General features: G+C 40.3%; 1 protein-coding gene across 4 annotated transcripts in view; it reads right to left on the bottom strand.

Moving 5' to 3' along the window:
- The window catches only part of Pdss1 (decaprenyl diphosphate synthase subunit 1), a 38,310-nt gene extending 23,531 nt beyond the window's left edge, over nucleotides 1-14,779 (bottom strand). The window contains exons 1-4 of one of the 4 annotated variants that reach the window (XR_015640603.1): nucleotides 14,606-14,779; nucleotides 9,067-9,131; nucleotides 8,530-8,650; nucleotides 2,921-3,051 (exon numbers count right to left, since the gene is read on the bottom strand). Coding sequence is in view for 2 of the 4 variants with exons in the window: in NM_001400847.1 (NP_001387776.1) it covers nucleotides 2,921-3,051; nucleotides 8,530-8,650; nucleotides 9,067-9,131; nucleotides 14,606-14,737 (449 nt within the window). In the remaining 2 variants the exon portion in view is untranslated. Of the gene's footprint in view, nucleotides 1-2,920; nucleotides 3,052-8,529; nucleotides 8,651-9,066; nucleotides 9,132-14,058; nucleotides 14,280-14,605 lie in introns of those variants that run through there. The other 3 variants (XR_015640604.1, NM_001400847.1, XM_087589629.1) reach the window with 3 other exon arrangements.
- Nucleotides 14,780-19,972: the final 5,193 nt, after the last annotated feature.

Genomic DNA, 19,972 nt, shown 5'->3' with positions numbered 1-19,972 from the left:
ATTTGGTTAGGCCCTCCATATGCAATGACTAAGTAAACCATTCAGGATCCTTTCTCCTCTTTGTTAGATAAACAAGAATTATGATTTTTAAAAACAGAAGTAGATACAATACAATAATTCACATGTATTAGTAGGAAATGTTACCAACTGGTTTCTAAGTAGATTTGAAGCCCACTTCAGAGGAGAGAATTCTCACTACGGTTGGGGAGGTCATAGGAGGGGCTGGAGAAAACGACTGTTGTATTGCTAGATGGACATGATAGGTCTGTGGTGTTACCTTCTAAACAACTGTTTATGCTCTCTGACTAGGACTGCTGTCAACCTCAGTCTTTTGCTGTGAGCAGCAGTAACTGGTCCAGTGACTAGAACAATGGCTGGTAAAGCTCCACCATCCCGGGACAGCTACACCAGTCTGTAAGCCTTAGGGACAATCACTGGGAAGGTAGAAAGAATGTGAGTTCATATGGAGGGGATCCGTATGGGAAGGCTGCACTCTTGAATTTATAATAGCCCTAAGTACCTGCATAAGAATGTGACTCTCACACTCCTGTCATGGAGGCAAATGATAGGGTGAAACCCCATCCCATATTCTCAGGATTTACAGTCACTTAGCACTTGCTTGGAAGGGTTGATAATGATACTCACTGAGTCTTCTCACCCAAAGCAAAACCAAGAAGGGGTAGTTGAGGAACCAGAGACAGGAATGGGAGAGTGGTAGATTTGACCAGAATATATATTAAGCTGATGAGCACAAGCTAACATATCCATTGTTATGTGTATATAATCAACACACACTCGCCAAACACTTTGGAAAAGAGAACCTGGGGGCTAAAAACGTGTCAATGAGCACAGAATCACTTCAGTGCACGTAGCAACCATGAGCCAGGCCCACATGCCCAATGCTGTGCTCTTTCATAAGCTCTCTCATTTTTTAAAAGACTTATTTATTTTATGTTATGTGAGTACACTAGCTGTCTTCAGACTCACCAGAAGGGGGCATCAGACCCCATTACAGATGGCTGTGAGCCACCATGTGGTTGCTGGGCATTGAACTCAGGACCCCTGGAAGAGCAGCCAGTGCTCTTAACCACTGAGCCATCTCCCCAGCCCTTACCAGCTCTCTTTACAAGGTATCAGACAATGACGGTGCAGCCCAAATATCTCCAAACTACGTTATACTCCCTGTGTTCTCAGTAATCAACAGAGTATAAAGTTTCAAGACAATCAAAATTTCAACTACAGGAAAAATGGCTTTTTAAAAGTTTTTATTTTCAACACATCAATTTTATTTAATGTGGGCGTGGGAGATCACATACCACAGTACTTATGTAAAGGTCAAAGGACAACCCAAGGCAATTAGCTTCCTCCACTTACCATGTGGATCTTAGGTATTGAACCAAGCCATTAGGCTCAGTGGCGAGCACATCCATCCACCAAGCCATCTCACTTACTAGGGAATAATGATTTTAGATAGTGGAGAAAATGTTCTTTCTCATACTATATCTAAAGTTAATAAACTATCTTATGTCTTTATTTAAAGAATTTCATCAGTGACTTCTCTAGAATAGTAGTGTTCATCTCAGAAGTAATTTTTTACGTAACAGAGAGTTTCATGGTGAGCCACCATGAAAGTGCTAAGCACCAAACTAGGGTCCTCTGCAGGAGCAATTGTGCTCTTCATTCACCAGGCATCTCTCCAGCTTGCAGAGGCGTTTGGCAGAGACTCTGTTGGTTACTATCACCTGGGGAAGCATCTGTCAGCTCGAAGCCACAGTGCACAGGAAGCATCAGAGCTGCTGACAACAGAGTGCTTGGGCAGCAGTAGTGCTAAGACTGAGGAAAACATGACCGTTTCATCCAGAGGGTGCACTTCTGCTGTTCTGCTTGCCATGTAAGTGAGAGTGGCTTAAGTGTTGGTTAGGTTATATTACATGTGCAAGACACACTGCAGGCCCCTAAAGTCTCAAGCTTTGTAGACGCCAACTCTGAGCATGGCGTGGCGTGTTGAACTGCCTAGCAGTTACAGAGCGTTTTGGGCAGAGAAATGTCTGCTAAAAAGCAACATCTGATGCTCATTTCTACAGCAGCATCATTAAAATTAGTGGTAACAATTTTGAGTGGTCTTTAAAAGTACTATCTAGTCCATCAGAACATCATGGTCTACTAGAGTCTCTACCAGCAGGCCACTTGACATCATTATAAAGACATCTTGGCAATATGGTAGAACTTCTCAAATGAAGGGGCTGCAGCTCAGTGGTGGAGTGCTTGCCTCACAAGCCTCACGTCCTGTCCCTATGTTCAATACTCAACATCACTGATCACCCCCCTCCCCCCCAAAAAAAAGATGGTAAGAAGAAAGAAGATTGTGAATATGTTTTAGATGATCAAACACAGGAGTAGAGGAAAATAAAAAAAAGATCTGGCCATACAATGCAATAGGAAACTTTTAAAGTATTTCCTTTAATGCTAAAATATATGTTTTGATGCTTTAAAATTTTATCTCTGCTCAAGATTTGAGGATCATCAGTCCTTCTTTAAACATTTCTCTTCACACAATGAGGGTCATAAGAAAGCACTCAATCCAAGGTATGTCCATAATAATAGCACAATGTGACGTTGGAACAAGTTTTGGGTTAAGTGTCTACTTGTATAATGGTTAAGTGAACAGCTACACATCTTGGGATTCTTCACTTTCTAATGGGAAAATAACTGGCTTTCAGTTTCCAATATATTTACTTGCAACTCAAACTTTCTACTGTGTACTCCTAAGTCTGTAAAAGGATGCTTATTTAGTGAGTCAAGTCAGAATCTACACATGGTTTAGTGAAATCTTAGATGCTTCTTCTTAAGTGAGCCATTAACTAATAACCTTATGAAAAACAACTTTCCAAATACAAAAGTATGAAATAAAGTAACTGACCGGGAGTTATTATGATGAATATTACACGCTCGGGCCATTAGCACCACAATAATCGGCCTAAAGGCTTTTCCTTTGCCATCGAAGTAGTATTCAGACATGTCCTTCAGTTCTCTGGTGGAGATGTGCAGTTCCTGAAATACAGTTTCCCTCTTGTTAACGTGGCATTACAGACACACAGACAGGAATTTTGTTTTCATCAAAACTTCAGTTTTATTTTAGTGTACTCATTTCAACTGAGAAATTCAATACAAAAAGAATGTGTGGCTTCACTCCAAGTGGTGTGGTATCAGTACTAGGGCAAGTATTGCCACTTTTCTAATGGGTAGCTAGTAACCACAGGACAAAGATGGGAAAGAGGGCGAAGAAGCAGCTCGGAAGGCAGGGCACAGACAAGAGGGCAGACAGCTAGGATGGGGTATAAATCAGGAAGTGTGCCTGGGCTTTGTTTAGCAGAAGACATTTCAAAGGTCATAGAAGAAATGTAGAAAAGGTATGGTTTACTTAACTGTGGGAAACTATTGAGGAGAAGAGACAATTTAGCATTGTTATCTGAGTTATATGATTGCTAATAAGTCCTGGATGGCCTCAAATCCAAGACCTTTCTGCTTCTCCCTACCAATTGTTGGGAAACAGGAACGTACCACCATGTCTAGCTGAAACAAATGCTTAAAATATACAATATTTTAAAAGCCCTCAAGAAATTATGAACAGAAGAAACATACTTCAACATAATTATGACTACAAAAAAAATCGAACCAAAACCAGTTGCTAACATTAGTCTAAATGGGGAAAAATCAAAAAACAGTCTTTCTAAAGTCAGAAAAGAGTATTTATTCACTTTCCCCATTCTTATTTAATATGGTACTTGAAGTCGTAGCTAGATGAGAAAGAAAAAGGGTTACAAATAGAAAAGCAAAGGCCAAATTATCCCTAAACACAGTTGACATGACCATGTAAGACCCTCAAGACCCCATCAGAAAACTCAGAAAGGATAAAACAGTTTCAGCACAGTAATAAGCCTAAGCAAAGAAAGGGAAGGGCTCTACAGTGAAGTTTTTATAGCAATAAAAGAGACACTAGAGAATGGAAGGCTCACTCATGGATAACAAAAACGGCTATACACGAAAAGCTATAGATTCAATTCAATTGTGTTCAAATTTCTAATTATATTTATCTACGTATTTAATGATTACTGTGAATGTACATGCTTGCCACGATGGATGTGAAAGCTAGAGTACAACCTTGACAGATGTCAGTTTTCTCATTCCACCAAGTAGTTCTTGGGGGATTCAACTCCGGCTGCCAAGCTTGGTTGCATTTGCCCTAAGCCACAGAATGACATAACTGGTCTTCTAATAACATTTTAAACACAAATAGAAAAACAACCTTAAAATTCATATAGAAGGGGTTGGGGATTTAGCTCAGTGGTAGAGCGCTTGCCTAGCAAGTGCAAGGCCCTGGGTTCGGTCCCCAGCTCTGAAAAAAAAAAAGCACATATAGAAGCACAAAAGACCCTACATAGTCAAAGCAACCTTAAGTCAAGAACAATGACCTCAAAATAAACCACAGAGCTATAGTAACAGGTCACAGTACTTGGCACAAAAACAGATACTTTTTAAGTGGAATAGAATAAAGAATCCAGAATTAAACCCACAGTGCTACAGATACCTGATTTTTAACAAAAATGCCCAAAACAATATTGGAAAATAAAAATCCATTTCAACAAATAGGGCTGGGACAAAGGAAGTACACATATAGCAGGAAAACTAGAGCCCTGATTTTTATCCCCAAAAATGACAACCAATAATCAAATATCCTAATGAAAGATCTGAAACTCCAAAACTGAAAATACATAGAAAATGCTTCAAGATATACATAGTCAATCATTTCAACAGGACTCCAGTTGCTTGGAAAATAACAAAAAACTGATATATGGGAATGCATCAAAATAAAAAGTTGCAAATTATCCTAAGAAACAAATGAGTGAAAAAACAGCCTATAGGATGGGAAAAGTTTTCACGAGCTATATATCTGGCAGAGAATTAGTGTTCAGCATATATAAAGAACTCAAAATACCAAATACCCAACAACCTAAATGAATAACCATGGGCTACATGGCCACATGTTTGCAAACTAAAACTGCATTAGGGTTCTATCTCACCTTGGCCACACTAGCTATCAAATAACAACAAATGCTTATGAGGATGTGTGACCGGATGTGTGATCCACACACATGTAATGTACACACTACACAGCAATGTAGAGTGGTATAACTGCTATGGAGATAATATGAGGATGTGTGATCCACACACTGCTGACAGCAGTGTAGAGTGGTATAACTGCTATGCAGATAATATGAAAGTACCTCGCCCTCCTCAAAAGAGCCCATAAACCAGAAGTGGAACTCATGTGATCTAGCGACCCCACTCCTGGGTATATTCCTGAAGAACTCAAAAGTCAATACACCAGAGATCCTTCATGTCCATGTTACTGTAGCACTAGTCACAACAGCCTACGTGCAACCAGGCTACGTGCCCATCAAGAGATGAATGAATCAAGAAAATGCGATATACATATACTATGGAGTTTTATTCGGCCTTAAAGAAGACTGAAATTATGATGTTTGCTAGACAGAGTAGTAGATCTGTAGTAGACACAAATGGTGTACCTTATTAAGCGAAACAGATTCAGATAAAGACGTTTTTCTCTCACTTGTAGATCCTAATTTTTTTAAAAAAGCAAACACATGAAACTACACAAAACAGCAAGGAAAGAAGAGAAAGGGGAAAGGAGCAAAGCAAGCAGGGCCAAAATATGTGATATACTTGGAAAATAAAATTATGGGGAAGAGAAATGGGAAGAGGAAGATAAAAAAGCCAGAGCAGTGCCAATTATATATAATTTATGAAAATACAATAATGCCTTTCTTTGTAAATAATATTCAATAAAACACAAGGATAGAAAATAGGGGGAAACCTGTATATGGTAATGTATTCTTTAGAACCCACTAACACTAGCCCTTGGGAGGCTGCAGGAGGATGGCATGAGTTCAAGAATGAGCTGGGCTTCATAGTAAGACCCTACCTCAAAAACAAAACAGAACAAAACAAAACAAAAAAACCCAAACAAAAATCCCCAAATGCAAAAGATTGATTTAGTGGGTAATACATTGGTAACTTATCAAAAGTCAAAAAAAAGGGAAGAGATTAGTATGGGGCAGAAACTGTGAACATTGCACAGGGAAGAGCTTCACGAAGCCCTGGCTGGGTTTGATTTGAGAACACTAGAAAGGGCTCTCCATGGGTGTGTACTTGTTATATCTGTCACTCAAGAAACACACAGCTTGAATAAGAGCCACGGAAAGCTAGGATCACAATTACTAAGATAAAAGCGCAGGTGTCAAAGATAAGTATGACAACCCTTGCCCACAAGGAGTTGGGGGTCTAATAGGACAAGTAGATCATTAACTACATTGATACAATACAGTATAATGGTAACCTCACCCAAGGTAAATAAAACCATTCTGGTTCAGGCCAGGAGAGATTAACTGAGAAACAGAAGGAGGATATAGTGTATTCTGGAGCCTGAAGGGGTCTAGAGGCAAGAGACAGACTAGAAGGTCATGGAAGAAAGAAGAAGGATCCAAGGGCTCTTCCAAGGATCCTGGGCGATCCTGTCAATAGTCAGTGATATCAGAGAGGAAAACAAAACACCAAATCAAACTACATATGGGGTGAGAACAGCATTCCAAACATATTAAGTTAGACATAGTCATAGATATTCATGGAGTAGTATGATAAGTAGTTAGCAGGTTTAGAATAGATAATTCAACCTGGAAAGATAGTGATATCTGAGGGATTAAGAATAGAATATGTGTGTGTGTGTGTGTGTGTGTGTGTGTGTGTGTGTGTGTGTGTGTGTATATATATATATATATATATATATATATGGTGGGGGTTTCTAGAACAGAACTCCAAATAGGGTAGATGAGATAAAAGAGGGTCACAGAAATCAACTGAGGATGGCAGAAAGACTAGGTGACTGAGGAAAATGTGGAAGTTACAGGAACAGTTTCAAGCAATGAAAATGGTAGTGAAAAGGGTTAAGGCAAAGGAAGAAGGAAACATTCACTGTATTTGGTAAGAGGAAGCTCCTGTGGTTTGGAAAGGAAGACACAGGCAATGGTGGAGTAATGTAGAGGGGCAGGAGTAAGAACGAGGGTTCAGAATACTGTGATGGAAAGGAAGGAGGCTGATACAGCATTAGGATGGTCTGTCTAAAAATGAAGATAGCTGTATGGTAGCACATGTTAATAATTCCAACATCCTGGGGGTAGGAGGATGGTGAGTCTAAGGCCATCTTGATACATAGGAAGTTCAAGTTCTGCCTAGAGGTGTCATAGTGAGAGCTTACCTTAAAATAATCTAAGTAAACAAACCAGAATATTAAAGACAGTGGTGGAATACTTCTCTAATTCCAGCATTCAGAAGGCAGAACAAAAGGATCACAAGTTCAAGTCCAGTTTGAACTACAACTTGGGCTATACATGGAGTCTCTGTTTCAAAACGAAGCACCACACAAGGGCTTGGTACTACTAGGTGATAGATCACTTGCTGAACATGTGCAAAGTCCTCTGTGACACTCTGTGATTCTGTTGTGAGGCATTAGGCTAGACTCTCCAAGGAAAAATGGTAAATTCTAAATGGGGTACTAAGTTGACAAATAGTCCAATGAACATTTTGGAGCAGGATTTTATTCATCTTTATTTTTTAATTTGTGCATGCATGGTATTCACTTTTCCATGTAGGAGACAAGGTTTCTTGCTGACCTGCAGCTCACCATGAAGGATAGGCTGGCTGGCCTGTGAGCACCAAGTACACACCTGTGTCCATTGCTATAACAAAAGTATGCTACCAGGTCCACCTTTCACAGCAAACATTTTTCCAACTGAGCCATTTCTGTGGCCCTATTTGAGTTTGTTTTCCCCTATACAATTCACATCAGTGTTAGCAATTTATAGACACAGAGGCTATGCATTGGGCTAAGGTCATGGTTTGTTTTGACATGCGACATTATGAGAGGCCTAGGGGAATAGGCTTGCCATAATCCAATCCACACACTGAGCAGTGTTATACAATCCACATGATATTTACATGAGTTGAAAGAAAAAAGTCATATTAGCAATGGCATTCAGAATTAGATACCAAACAGGCATATGCTTCCTGAACCTACTTTCTTTAGTTTTCCAACTCTGCAATAACAACTTTCTGTACAGTAACATGTACTACAACCTCCATACTGGCCAGCATCAGGCTGTACACAGTTGTTCCTGAGATAACATATGAAACCTGATATATGCAAACTGAGTGGGCACTGGCATGGCTGCCTTTTCCTTTGTTTGTTATTTGAGACAGGGTCTCATGTAATAGCCCCACTTAGCTAGGAACTTACCATGTCACCCTGACCAGCCAGCTTTGAACTCGCAGTAGTTCTTCTGCCTTAGTTTCCCAAGTGCTGGGGTTTTAAGTGTGAGCCACCATGAAATGGCTGCATTGTGTGTTGGCTTCTAATTCTAAAATGTAACCAGGTTTCAGGAAAATAAAACTTACCTTTCTAATGTCTTCATATAGACCTTTCAAGTCTCTCCAGCCAAGTTTAAAAGGATCACTGTATTTCTCACCACTCTGAGTTTGACTACAACAGCACATTGCTGGTGTCCTTTGATGAAACCTGGTGAATGGAAATGTACACAACTCCATTTTCAAGTAATTCAAACACATAAATATTTATATGGTGGAAAAAAATGAAGCCAACTTGCTAGAAATCAAATACAAATCTGCAAAGGTCACCATAATTCAAAAACACATACAGAATTCTAATCTTGCTAAATAATATATCAATAGGTGATTTTCATGAATAGGATCTTGACAGCCAACATCAGAAAAAGACTGTATTATATGTTTATTGTACTCTGAGTAGAACTCAAATTTTACTATAGTCATATGTTCTGAAATGGCAAAGATCATCTGAAGAAGACTACTGTGCCTTATACTTAAACATTGTGTTAGCCTAGCCTAATGAAAATTAGAATAGAAGTTTACTAGCAGTGATTATCTTTGTAGCTCTAATAAGGATTATAAACTTACTGCGATATACTATGCATATTTGGGGAGGCAGATGTTAAAATCTTCAAAAGACTAAAATAGGGTATCTGTAAAACAAAAGTATGAAGAAACCTATGAGAATATACCTGGAAAATTCATTCATAACAACAAATATCCCATAACTCAGAACAAAAGATATTGTTCAGTCAGCTACTTATAAAAGGTTGGAAATCTTTGAAAAAAGGATAGTTAGAAGTTCTCTTCCATGATTATAAAGGTGGTATGTGTCATATCAGAACACAGAAATTAGAGGAAAGCAGAAGGCAGGCCCAGTGTGGCAGGCCTGTAATCCCAGCTACTATGGAAGCTAAGGTAGGAGCATCATAGGTTCAAGGTCATCCTGACAACTTTTAGTGACCCTATCTCAAAATAAAGAGAGTTGGGGATGCTCAGTACAAGAGTCCTCAGAGGCCAAAGGTCTAATTCCCAACAGTAACAAAACAGATAAAGCAGAAAATAAAAATATCTGTAACAATACATCCATTCTCCTAAAAGCTGGGTCCATATTTGTTAAGCTGCATCCACATTTGTTTCTAACTTTCTATACCAGAAAAGATGCAGCAAAACAATTTCCTTCCATTTAACTAAGACTGGTCACAGAGCAGGGAAGACTAGAGTATCCTTTAAATTCTCAAAACACACAAAAGCCAAAAGCATCATCTGGGATGGTTAGGAAAAGACTTTAACATTAAGGAAGAACCGACTTTACACAAGCTGCCTATGTTGTTATTGTTATTAAACATTTTTGGAAATGGTGCTTCTGGTAAGTAACGTTTAATAAATGAATGGACTAAGAGTGCTGCCCATAGGAAGACTACATGCTCTGCATGACACAAACAAATCACTACCAAACTCAGGGGCATTTTGATAATCAAAGATCCAAGAACTAGCTGGACATGGTAGGGTACACCTGTAATCTCAGCACTTTGAGGTCAAGGGAGCAGGTAGACAAGTTCAAGGTCAGCCTGGAATACATAAAAAGGCTGAGCGGGAATATCAAAGAATTACACTATACTATTTCTAAACAATTCAGAGGTGGTAACAAACACTGATTCTAACAATTAATATTACTATTCTTTTAAAAAAAATAGACTTGTATGGGTGTTTCGCCTGCATGCATGTATTTTGGTTTGGCAAGGTTATATAGGAATGTAATGAATTCATGACACAGGCATAGGAACATCTGATGTTGGTATTTCTCAAGAAGAGAATCTGGAATTGCCAACAAATGTCTTCGTCAATTTCTAGAGAATAGTTAGGGTAAGTGATGCTCTCATAGCTCAGGTGTTTTTCAGAAGATGATATTGTACTTTATAGTACCTTAAAATACTGGGATGTGGAGCAGGATTCTCTGCTGAACTGTAAACTCCTGTTATCAAAGGAGCTGTCATAATAAAAATGAATCTTGTGCAAATTACACTCAAGTGCTTGGTTGCCTCGAGTTCCCTGGTTTCCTGCTTCAGTTCTCCTGGACAGAGATCAGGAGGCAACTTGGCCAACTTCTCTCAACATGTCTATGTATCACATTTGTACAGTGCCAAGGAGACCAGAAGAGGAGTTAGAATCTCCTAGAACTGTAGTTATAGGCCATGTGGATGCTGGGAATTGAAGGCAGCTACTTATTTTGGAATAGTGATCAGTGCTCTTAACCACTTAAAGACAGGATGAAAGCATTTTAAAAACTACTAATTTACTAATCTAATCTGATAAGAGCTTTTATATAAAGTATATGAAGACACTTCTTGACAAAAAGGATGAATATGAAAATGTGTTTCTTGATAATAAAATGTATAGTGTTATTTTTTTAAGATTTATCTATTATATATAATTACACTGTAGCTGTCTTCAGACACACCAGAAGAGGGCATCGGATCTCATTACAGATGGTTGTGAGCCACCATGTGGTTGCTGGGATTTGAACTCAGTTAGTACTCTTAACCACTGAGCCATCTCTCCAGCCCCTAGTGTTATGTTTTAAAACCTTTTTTTTCACAGAGCTTCACAACTACAGTTTTGTTTGTTCCAAGACAGGATCTCACTATGTATTCCCAGCTGCTCTCAAACTCATAGATTTGCTGCCTCTGCCTCCTGAGTGCTGAGATTAAAGGCATGCACCATCATATCCACATCTAGCCGGAACTACTTTCTTAAAATTACATTTATTCATTTATTTATTTTGTGTGCATATATCTTTGCTTATGGGCACATGCTATGGCACATGTGTGGAGGTCAGAAGACAACTTAAAGGTTTTCTTCTTCCACCATGTGGATCATGAGACTCAAATTCAGGTCATCAGGCTTGACAACTGGGTGCCTTTACCCAGAGTCACCTAACCAGCCCACTTTCCCCCTTGTGTTCTTTTAATATCTAATGTTGACTTTGCCAAGCAGTGGCCAAGAAGACTGGGTCTGTGCTCTCCACTATTGCATTATCTATTCATTAAATATTTAAGAACATTTATGAGCTACAGAAAATTATGTTCCTACAGCACAGCAACAGTTCTTTCTCTCTTTTGATTTTATCATTATGGGACAGCCCACTTTCCCCTCTTTTGGGATGGACGTCTTGATATGTAGCACAAGCTGGCTTTGATCTCACAGTCTGTCTGACTCATTCTTCATACTAGCTAGAATTATAGGCCACTCTTTAGACAGTCTACTTACTTCTTTTGGTATCCTTAAGTAGTTAATTTATACAAATGTAATGCTTTATTATGAGACATATAAATAAGGACCATGACTCCCATCAATGCTTCAAGACAGAATCTTACTACACAGCTCAAGTTGACACTGAACTGATCCTTATGCCTGGTCTCTCAAGTGTTGTGTTAGCATTAGTGTACCATTCTGCCACAACAAGTGACAGCTTTTTTTTTTTTTAAAGATTTATTTATTTTATGTATGTGAGTGCACTGTCTCTGTCTTCAGACACACCAGAAGAGGGCATTAGATCCTATTAGAGATGGTTGTGAGCCACCATGTGGTTGCTGGGAATTGAACTCAGGAATCAACTCTTTTTTTTTTTTTTTTCGGAGCTGGGGATCGAACCCAGGGCTTTGCGCTCGATAGGCAAGCGCTCTACCGCTGAGCTAAATCCCCAACCCCAGAGCAATCAACTCTTAATCAATGCTCTTAACTGCTGAGCCATCTCTCCAGTTCTAGCAAGTGACAACCTGATAGAAGAGTTACATCTATTCAATCTAAGACCTAATGGTGAAATATTAAAACTGCATGATTAATATGGAATACCCTTTGCTACTAGGTAGTGTAAATACTGTTAATTGCAATCTTTAGAGGACAGATCTCGGAAAAAATATCAAAAATTTCCATCTGGGTCACTTTTTGACATCTTTCCATACCTACTCTTAGAAACACAACACACACACACACACACACACACACACACACACACACACACATATATATATATATATATATATATGTATACACACACACACACACACACACACACACACACACCCCTCCAATGAGTATCCTATCACTGAACTATAACTCCTAGCTCCAAAGAAACACTGAAGACAGTACCTATTCACTTACATCCTGAGCTCCACAGCAAAGATTTAGGACAATATTTATTCAAATCAAGCTGTATTCTACTTAGAGCTACCTGGGGCCAGTGTTTTCGAAGGTAAAAAAACCATGTTTTAGAATGAAGATGTACAACCAGTTCTGGGACTCACTGACATGGCAGTGAAAATAATTTCTTCACTTCTGATTCTATTCCTTCTCTATATCATTTATTCTCTTTGAAAGTCAACTCTGCCCCTTAGGATTTTTTTTTTTTAAGGTTTTCATATAGCCCAGCTGGGCATTCAACTCACTCTGTAGACAAAGATTACCTGATCCTCCTACATTTCTACCAAATGCTGGTATTACAGACCTAGTTGAGAATCGACTTTTTAAAGAGAAAGTGCTCAATATGAATTAAAGACAAAGTTGGGTGTGGTCACTTAGGTCTAATGCACTGCCCTAGGCATAGGGATGGGGCTAGAAACTGAGGAAAAACTACTATGATGTATCTGGGGCCATGCTTAGCTCGACAGTAAGTTCCAGGCTACTCTGGGCTACAGCATAATACAATGTTAGAGAGACAAATTCAGCTTAATTATTGTCTCTAAGGCTTGTAGTCTTTAAGACCTGAAGTAATGAAAGCACTTGCACCTGAAGAAGACACCTGTGTTCTGATATTCTTAGAGTAGAAAGTATTAGCACATGGGTGAGAAAACATGATGCTTGACCCTCAATTAGTCTCCCTTTTTGCTCAAGGAAACAGATGTGGATGCCAGTGACAAAGATTCTTTCCAGAAAAGCACTCTTCTTATGGCTGAGGCGTCTTTTCTTTTTTCCCCTTTTTAGAAACAGCCAAGGCAAAAAGTATTCAGTGGCATCTTGTGGTAGATTCATCTCTCTCCAAAACATGTCTGCATCTATGGAGATAAAACCTCAAGCCCTCTAAAGTCTAGCTTAGGTATTGACATGGATCCCTGCAAAGCCTATCTTCCTCTAAGATACATGCATGCCCTCTTTCTCTTTTTCATTATTCTTTCTACATTACATCAGCTTGCATTTTCTTTCCAAACTCTTTTTTGGATAATTTGTTATATGCATCCACTTTGGTATAAACTAGATATGTATAAACGCTACACATTTCGTACTAGTATAGTGTTTGACATATGAAGTGTACACCAAATCTTACTAAAGTTTAAGAGGTGGGTGTTTTTGTTTGTTTTTGTTTTTTTAAGATGAAAGGTGAACTGTCATACAATTACTGGGTGGCTGGAAAGGTCTCCAAAACCCAAAGTGAAAAACCACGAACTTCAAAAATCAGTAAGGACCAAGGTATGGATTGACCCAACTCACACTGAGCGGGGAGTCATTTACAGGGCTAATTGACCGAGAGAAAATGAAATTGAAATCGAACAAAGTAGGAGAGTTTCAAGGAATCACGCTTACTACTCAGATAATAATTTTACTTCAAAGAAGTCATAGGTCTCTCGTGACACCCTTGGGCTCTTCTCCTTCTAGTGTCCTTCCAGCGCCTTTCAGGTGTGCGTTCTCTCTCGTAAGCACCTGCAGCACTCTAGTCGAGTCCACCCTGGCTAGTAGCATCGCTTTGCGTCGCCACAACACCCTTTCCAAATTTTGAGGCTAACGGGATCCGAAATCCGAAATTGCTAGAAAAGCGAGAGTAGAGATCCCTTTGGCTCTGGTTGTATCCGTGGAAAGAACTACGTCTTCCCGACACACCCCAGTTAGCCCCGGCATCTCTCTTAACAGGGCTGCGCTCCGACGCTTCCCCTACCTCAGCCCCTATGTCCCCTTGGTGCCCGATCAGCAGCTCCGCACTTCGGGCCCCGCTACTAGTCCCATTCCCCTAGCGTCCCACCCAAGGGGGCTGTAGGCCCCGGAGCACGTGCGCGTCTTCCCATTCATTCGGTCTCCGGCTGTCATTGGCACAGTGACCTCTACGCCGCGGAGAGCGCGCGCGTCCCGGCCTCACCTGCGCGCGGGTGTCCGAGGCGGCGCGTGTCCCGAGCGGTCCTGCACAGCCAGGGCGTGCCGGCCGCGGGCTCCCGACCAGCGCCGGCCTCCAGGAGCAGCGGCGCCGCCAGCATGACCAGCGCAGAGCCATGGTACGAGTCTGAAAGTCGCGGCCGGCGGTGGCTCCGCCTCTGCCCCAGGCCCAGACCCGGAGCCGGAAGCTGGGCACCGGAAGCGCGAGGCCGCACCCTGTCCTACCAGGTCCTCCGAGCGGTCGCGGGTCGTCTCTGACTCTCCTCGGAGCCACTGGCTCCGGCCAGTAGCGGCGTCCGCTTTTAGCCAGAAATGTGCGTCCGAACTGTTGTCCTACGCGGGACAAAGCGTGCAGAAATCTGGTTCCGGTGCCTGCTAACCCCGAGGCCATGGTTTCCGCAATACTAAGTTCGGAGAAGCGCCAACTTTCTCTAATTAGTCTATGCTAACGGTTATTGTGAAACAGAAGTTAAGTTAACCTCGTTTCTCAGCTTTTGGACCCTGTCCCGAAAGCCTTAGAGATGTATACATGCATAGTTTGACTGTTTTGTCCATATCTGGATATGGGAGACCAACTCTTGGATGTAATGATCAACTCTTGGATGTAAATTTCTTGGATAAAATTTTTAAAAAAAATATTATTTTTCTTTAGATGATCTCGCCGTGTGGACCAGATTGGCTGTGTGTAGATCAGGTTGGGTTCAAATTCACCATCCTTATGCCACAGCCTGTTGCTGCTGAGATTACCGACCTGCGTCCCCATTTCCAACAATATTTGCTAATGCATACAATGCAGTTCAGGATACACTCTGGCAAGAAAATGTTTTCGTTGTCCATGTTTTATTTGTTCGTTGTGCCTGACGAATGTTGGATTTATTCCGATGTTGAAAAAGCATTTTTATAACAGTTTCATAAGGTGATTATACATGCTCATAATCATTCTGCCATAATCTTAGGTGGAAGCAATGAGAGACAATGCTAGCACCGGGGAGACTGAAGAAACTTACTGTGTTCCCGTGTTGACTTTTTTCCCCTATTTATGTATTCAGTCATTCACTTTACATCACCCCCCCTCTCCTCCCAGTCCACCTTCCCTCGAAGAAATAAACTAGCTGTAATTTTCTGAATCATATTTTCATCTTGTTTTGCAACACACTTAAAGAAGGTTAACCCTAAGGTTTAGCACATTATTTTCATATTAGGTTTCTATGTTACAAATGAAGGTTATACATGTACATGTATGAAACTGTCAAAGAAAAAAAAAACGTTTCCTGAGGTTTTGACTGAGTGGAAGGGTGTTTTCCTAATATGCACAACAACCTGGGTTCCATCCCAACACCACAAATTAATGAATGAATGAGTGAATGAGATAATCCAATAGGTAGGTTTTGCCTGGTTTAGTGTAGCAGTAAATAGTTTCATGTTCTTTTGACAATGCTACAACCTGTGGCATATTGCTGTTAACTATCTTCCTTTGCAGGTAGGGAAACAGGAGAAGGACAGCAATCTAGAATTCTGCTGGGCATTTTTAATATAAAAATTATCCAGATTTAACAAAAGCCCTGGCTCTTAAAAAGAAGTTGTAATAGGTTGTGGTATGAGCAAAGGAGCACTTTCCTAGTGTGGTCAAGGCCCAGGGTTAGATCCTCAGCCCCAACACAAACACAAAATCCCCAAGCTGCAGTATCTGAGATGCAAGATTAACTGGAAAATATAGATGAAGTCATTTAAGACTTCCAACACTATTGTGTAGCTAAACTCTGACTCCTAATAATCTATCAAGAAAACCCACATAATTCATAGATGATTCTTTTGACCCAACTAGGCTAGCCAGGAGAGGGCGTCTGATGCTGGAGTAGGTCTTTGGGAGCAGTTAGATATGGGTGCTATGAATTGAATTGGGGTATACAACATATGAACCTAATATAAAATAAGAAAATATGTTCAGCTTTAGGCCCAACATTTTTTAATGCAAGTGTGGTGCAGAACAACAAGAAACATAGATTTGCAAACTTGCAGTTGGTGTATTTATGCCTTCCTAAGAGTCAATATTTAGAGGACACAGTTTCTTCAGTCTCCCTTGCATTGTCTGTAATGCATTCCTTATATTTGGGGTCTTGTGCACAATCTAGAAGATACGTTTTGTAAAACACAGTATGATGTGGCAGGAGGGGGTGCCTTAGCAGGCCCATGCTCAGGCAACACCCCCACCCCCACCCTGGTACCAGCTATACAATGGGTCTAGTATAAAATGAAGTTTATTTTAGGGCGTGAGAAGAGGGATTGAAAAGGGAGTAAAGGCAGGGAAGGGGAGGGGCAGAGGGACAGAGAGTGAGAAGAGAGAAAAACGGGAAGAGGCTGACAGGGATCACTAGAGAGAGGGATGGGGAGAGGACAGGGAGAGAGAAAGAGGCCAGAGAGAATAATGAGGGAGGGAGGGGGAAAGAGGCAGAGCGACAGACAGACAGACAGACAGACAGACAGACACATGCACAGAGACCGACAGAGAGACAGAGAGACAGAAAGAGACCTTTTATATCAATCCTGGCTTGTACCTGGCTGTTGCTTGAGAGAGAGAGAGAGAGAGAGAGAGAGAGAGAGAGAGAGAGAGAGACCTTTTATATCAATCCTGGCTTGTACCTGGCTGTTGCTTGGTAACTGTTGGGTGGCGCCTAGAAGAAATGCTAACATTACAACTTAGATCTTTGTCACTGCACTTAGGCAAATGAAACAGCTAATTCTGACAGGTGAGAACGGGTACAGTTTGTAATGAAAGCATTTTCGAAACTGTCATCTTAGTTTTGGAGGATTGGCTAGGCATTTTGTCATATTGATGATTTCATTGAAATATCCTTGGGAGGCCTGATAGTCAAGGAAGAATTATAAACGTACTACATAAACGTACATATATGTCTTGGTCCAGTTACTCCATGAAGCATTCAAAGTTATCAGATCAGTGAATTATCAACACGCTACCTAAAAAATGCTAATGCCTGTCTGCTGATGTCATTCTGATGTACATCCATGTACACCTAGATAGAATGGAATGACTTGAAATACATTAAAATATTAGAATGATCTATTTTAATGATACTTAGTCTCACTTGCTTATTCTTCATATTATTTTTATAATAAAAGCATTCATTCTCAGAAATAGCAAACATTTTTAGATAAATGAGGTATTTGTTTACATTTAAATTATGTTCACTTTTTTGCTTTTGTGAGACAAGGTCAGGCTGGTCTGGAACTTGGCACCCCTGTTTTAGCTTCCCTAGTGCTTGCATTGCAGATGTGCTTAGGAAACTGCTATTTTAATTCCCTCTCCCTCCCCCCTCTATGTATGTATGTATGTATGTATGCATGTAGCATGTATGCATGTATGCATGTATGCATATGTGTCAGTGTGTGCACATAAGTGCAGGGGTCCAGAAGACTGGAAGCCTTAGAGCTCCTAGATCTGGAGTTACAGGCAGATTGTTGGTTCTAGTAACCACACTTAAGTCCTTTGTAAGAACACTAAGTGCTCTTAACCACTGAACTGTCTCCCAAACCCTTTTGCATTATTTTTGAAGCATAATTATAACATGGATGTTTCCTTTCATAAAGAGAAAGAAAATGTTGTACTCTTTTTTTTAAGGGTTTTTTTTTTAGTTTTTTTCTTTTGAGACTTCTATTTAAATTTTTGTTAAAAACATTTTGATCAATATATTTTTATCATTCTTTTTCCTACCACAACTCCTCTCAGATCTCCCCCAATTCCCTATTGTCCCAACCTCGTGTTCTATCTCTCAAAAGACAAAAAAACAAAACAAAAAAAACAAAAAACAAAAAAAAAACAAAAAAAAAACCCCAAAATGCCACCAGGTATCATTTACAAATAGCTTCTTGGTCAGGGAGGGGCTTTGTATCCACTTTACCTTCTCAGTGCCGAGGTTTTGTCTGGTTTGAACTTGTGCAGGTCTTGAGCATGCTGACACAGTCTATGTGAGTTCATGTAACTATCAGTCCCGTTGTGTCTGGAAGATGCTGTCTCCTTGGAGCTGCACCACCTCTGGCCCTTATCATCTCTTTACCTCCTCTTCTGCATAGATACCTTAGTCGTGGGGAAAGAAGTTTAATAAAGACATCCCACTCAGCAATGAGTGCTCTAGTGTCTCTCACTTTTTGCTATCTACTACAGGAATGAGTTTTTATGATGAGGAGTGAGTGAAGAGCTTACCTATGGTTATAGCAGTATGTTGTTAGAAGTCATTCTGTTGCTATGTCCCGTTGACAGAATAACAGTAGCAAGATTTCTCCTAGGCTCATGACTTAATCTGGTTAGCAGTGTCAATTAAGAGTTTCAGCTCATGGAGTCAATTTAAAAAAAAAAAGTTGTTATTCACAAAACAGTTGGCTACCAGTGCACCAGTATATTTTGCAGGCAGGTCTCTGTGCTAGATCAGAGGGGTTCATGACTAGGTGATATTGTTGATTACTTTTCTCTCGTAGCATGCAAAGTAACTTCTAGCACCATAGATCCTAGGTAGTAGGGGAGAAGCTTGATTTCGCTATGTTCCGTGACACAAGTATTCATTTCTTCAGCAATAGGGCTTTTCCATCAGGTTGTGAAGAATAACCAATAGCCTTGGCAATAGGTTGTGATGCTTTTGGTGGGGGGGATCTCTATGGTAACCCTTTGTCCAGTAACTCAACAAGATGTAATCCATTCCTGGGACTGGAGATGTTACTTGGTGACATAGATATCCAGTTGAGGCATTGTCTCTCCATTATATGTTAAGTCCATTTAAATTCCTATCAAATACACACACACACACACACACACACACACACACACACACACACACTTTGGGAAACTTCTACAGTAATACGTTCCAATCTGGTATTTCAGAAACTCTCTAGTCCTTCCCTGTATCCCCCCCTCTACTCTGCCTTCTAACCCCTGTTTCATTTATTCCTCCTATTCTACTCTCCCCTCTATCTCTCTACAACACTCTATTTCCTCTTCAAAAAACACCCTACAAGGATTTTTCTTAGACTATAATTCTTATTATATAATTTTGGTGACATTTTGGAGAGTATAATCTCTATATAGAAATACGGTTTTTGGAGAGGTGGGGAAAAAAAGAAATATGTTTTTTTTTGTGTGAATACAGTCGTGCAGATGGCAGGTGTGTGTGTGTGTGTGTGTGTGTGTGTGTGTGTGTGTGTACTGGATGGCTTCATGTCAACTTGATACAAGCTGAAATCATCTGTTAGAAAAGAACCTCAATTAAGTAAGTGCTTTCACTGGGTGGTAGTGGCATACACATTTAATCCCAGCACTTAGGAGGCAGACACAGGCAAATCTCTG

The sequence above is a fragment of the Rattus norvegicus genome, chromosome 17 (genome assembly GCF_021556685.1).
Source record: "Rattus norvegicus strain SHRSP/BbbUtx chromosome 17, alternate assembly SHRSP_T2T, whole genome shotgun sequence".
Classification (NCBI taxonomy): domain Eukaryota; kingdom Metazoa; phylum Chordata; class Mammalia; order Rodentia; family Muridae; genus Rattus; species Rattus norvegicus.
The sequence above is the reverse complement of the archived record's forward strand: the minus strand, read 5'-3'. Positions and strand labels throughout refer to the sequence as shown.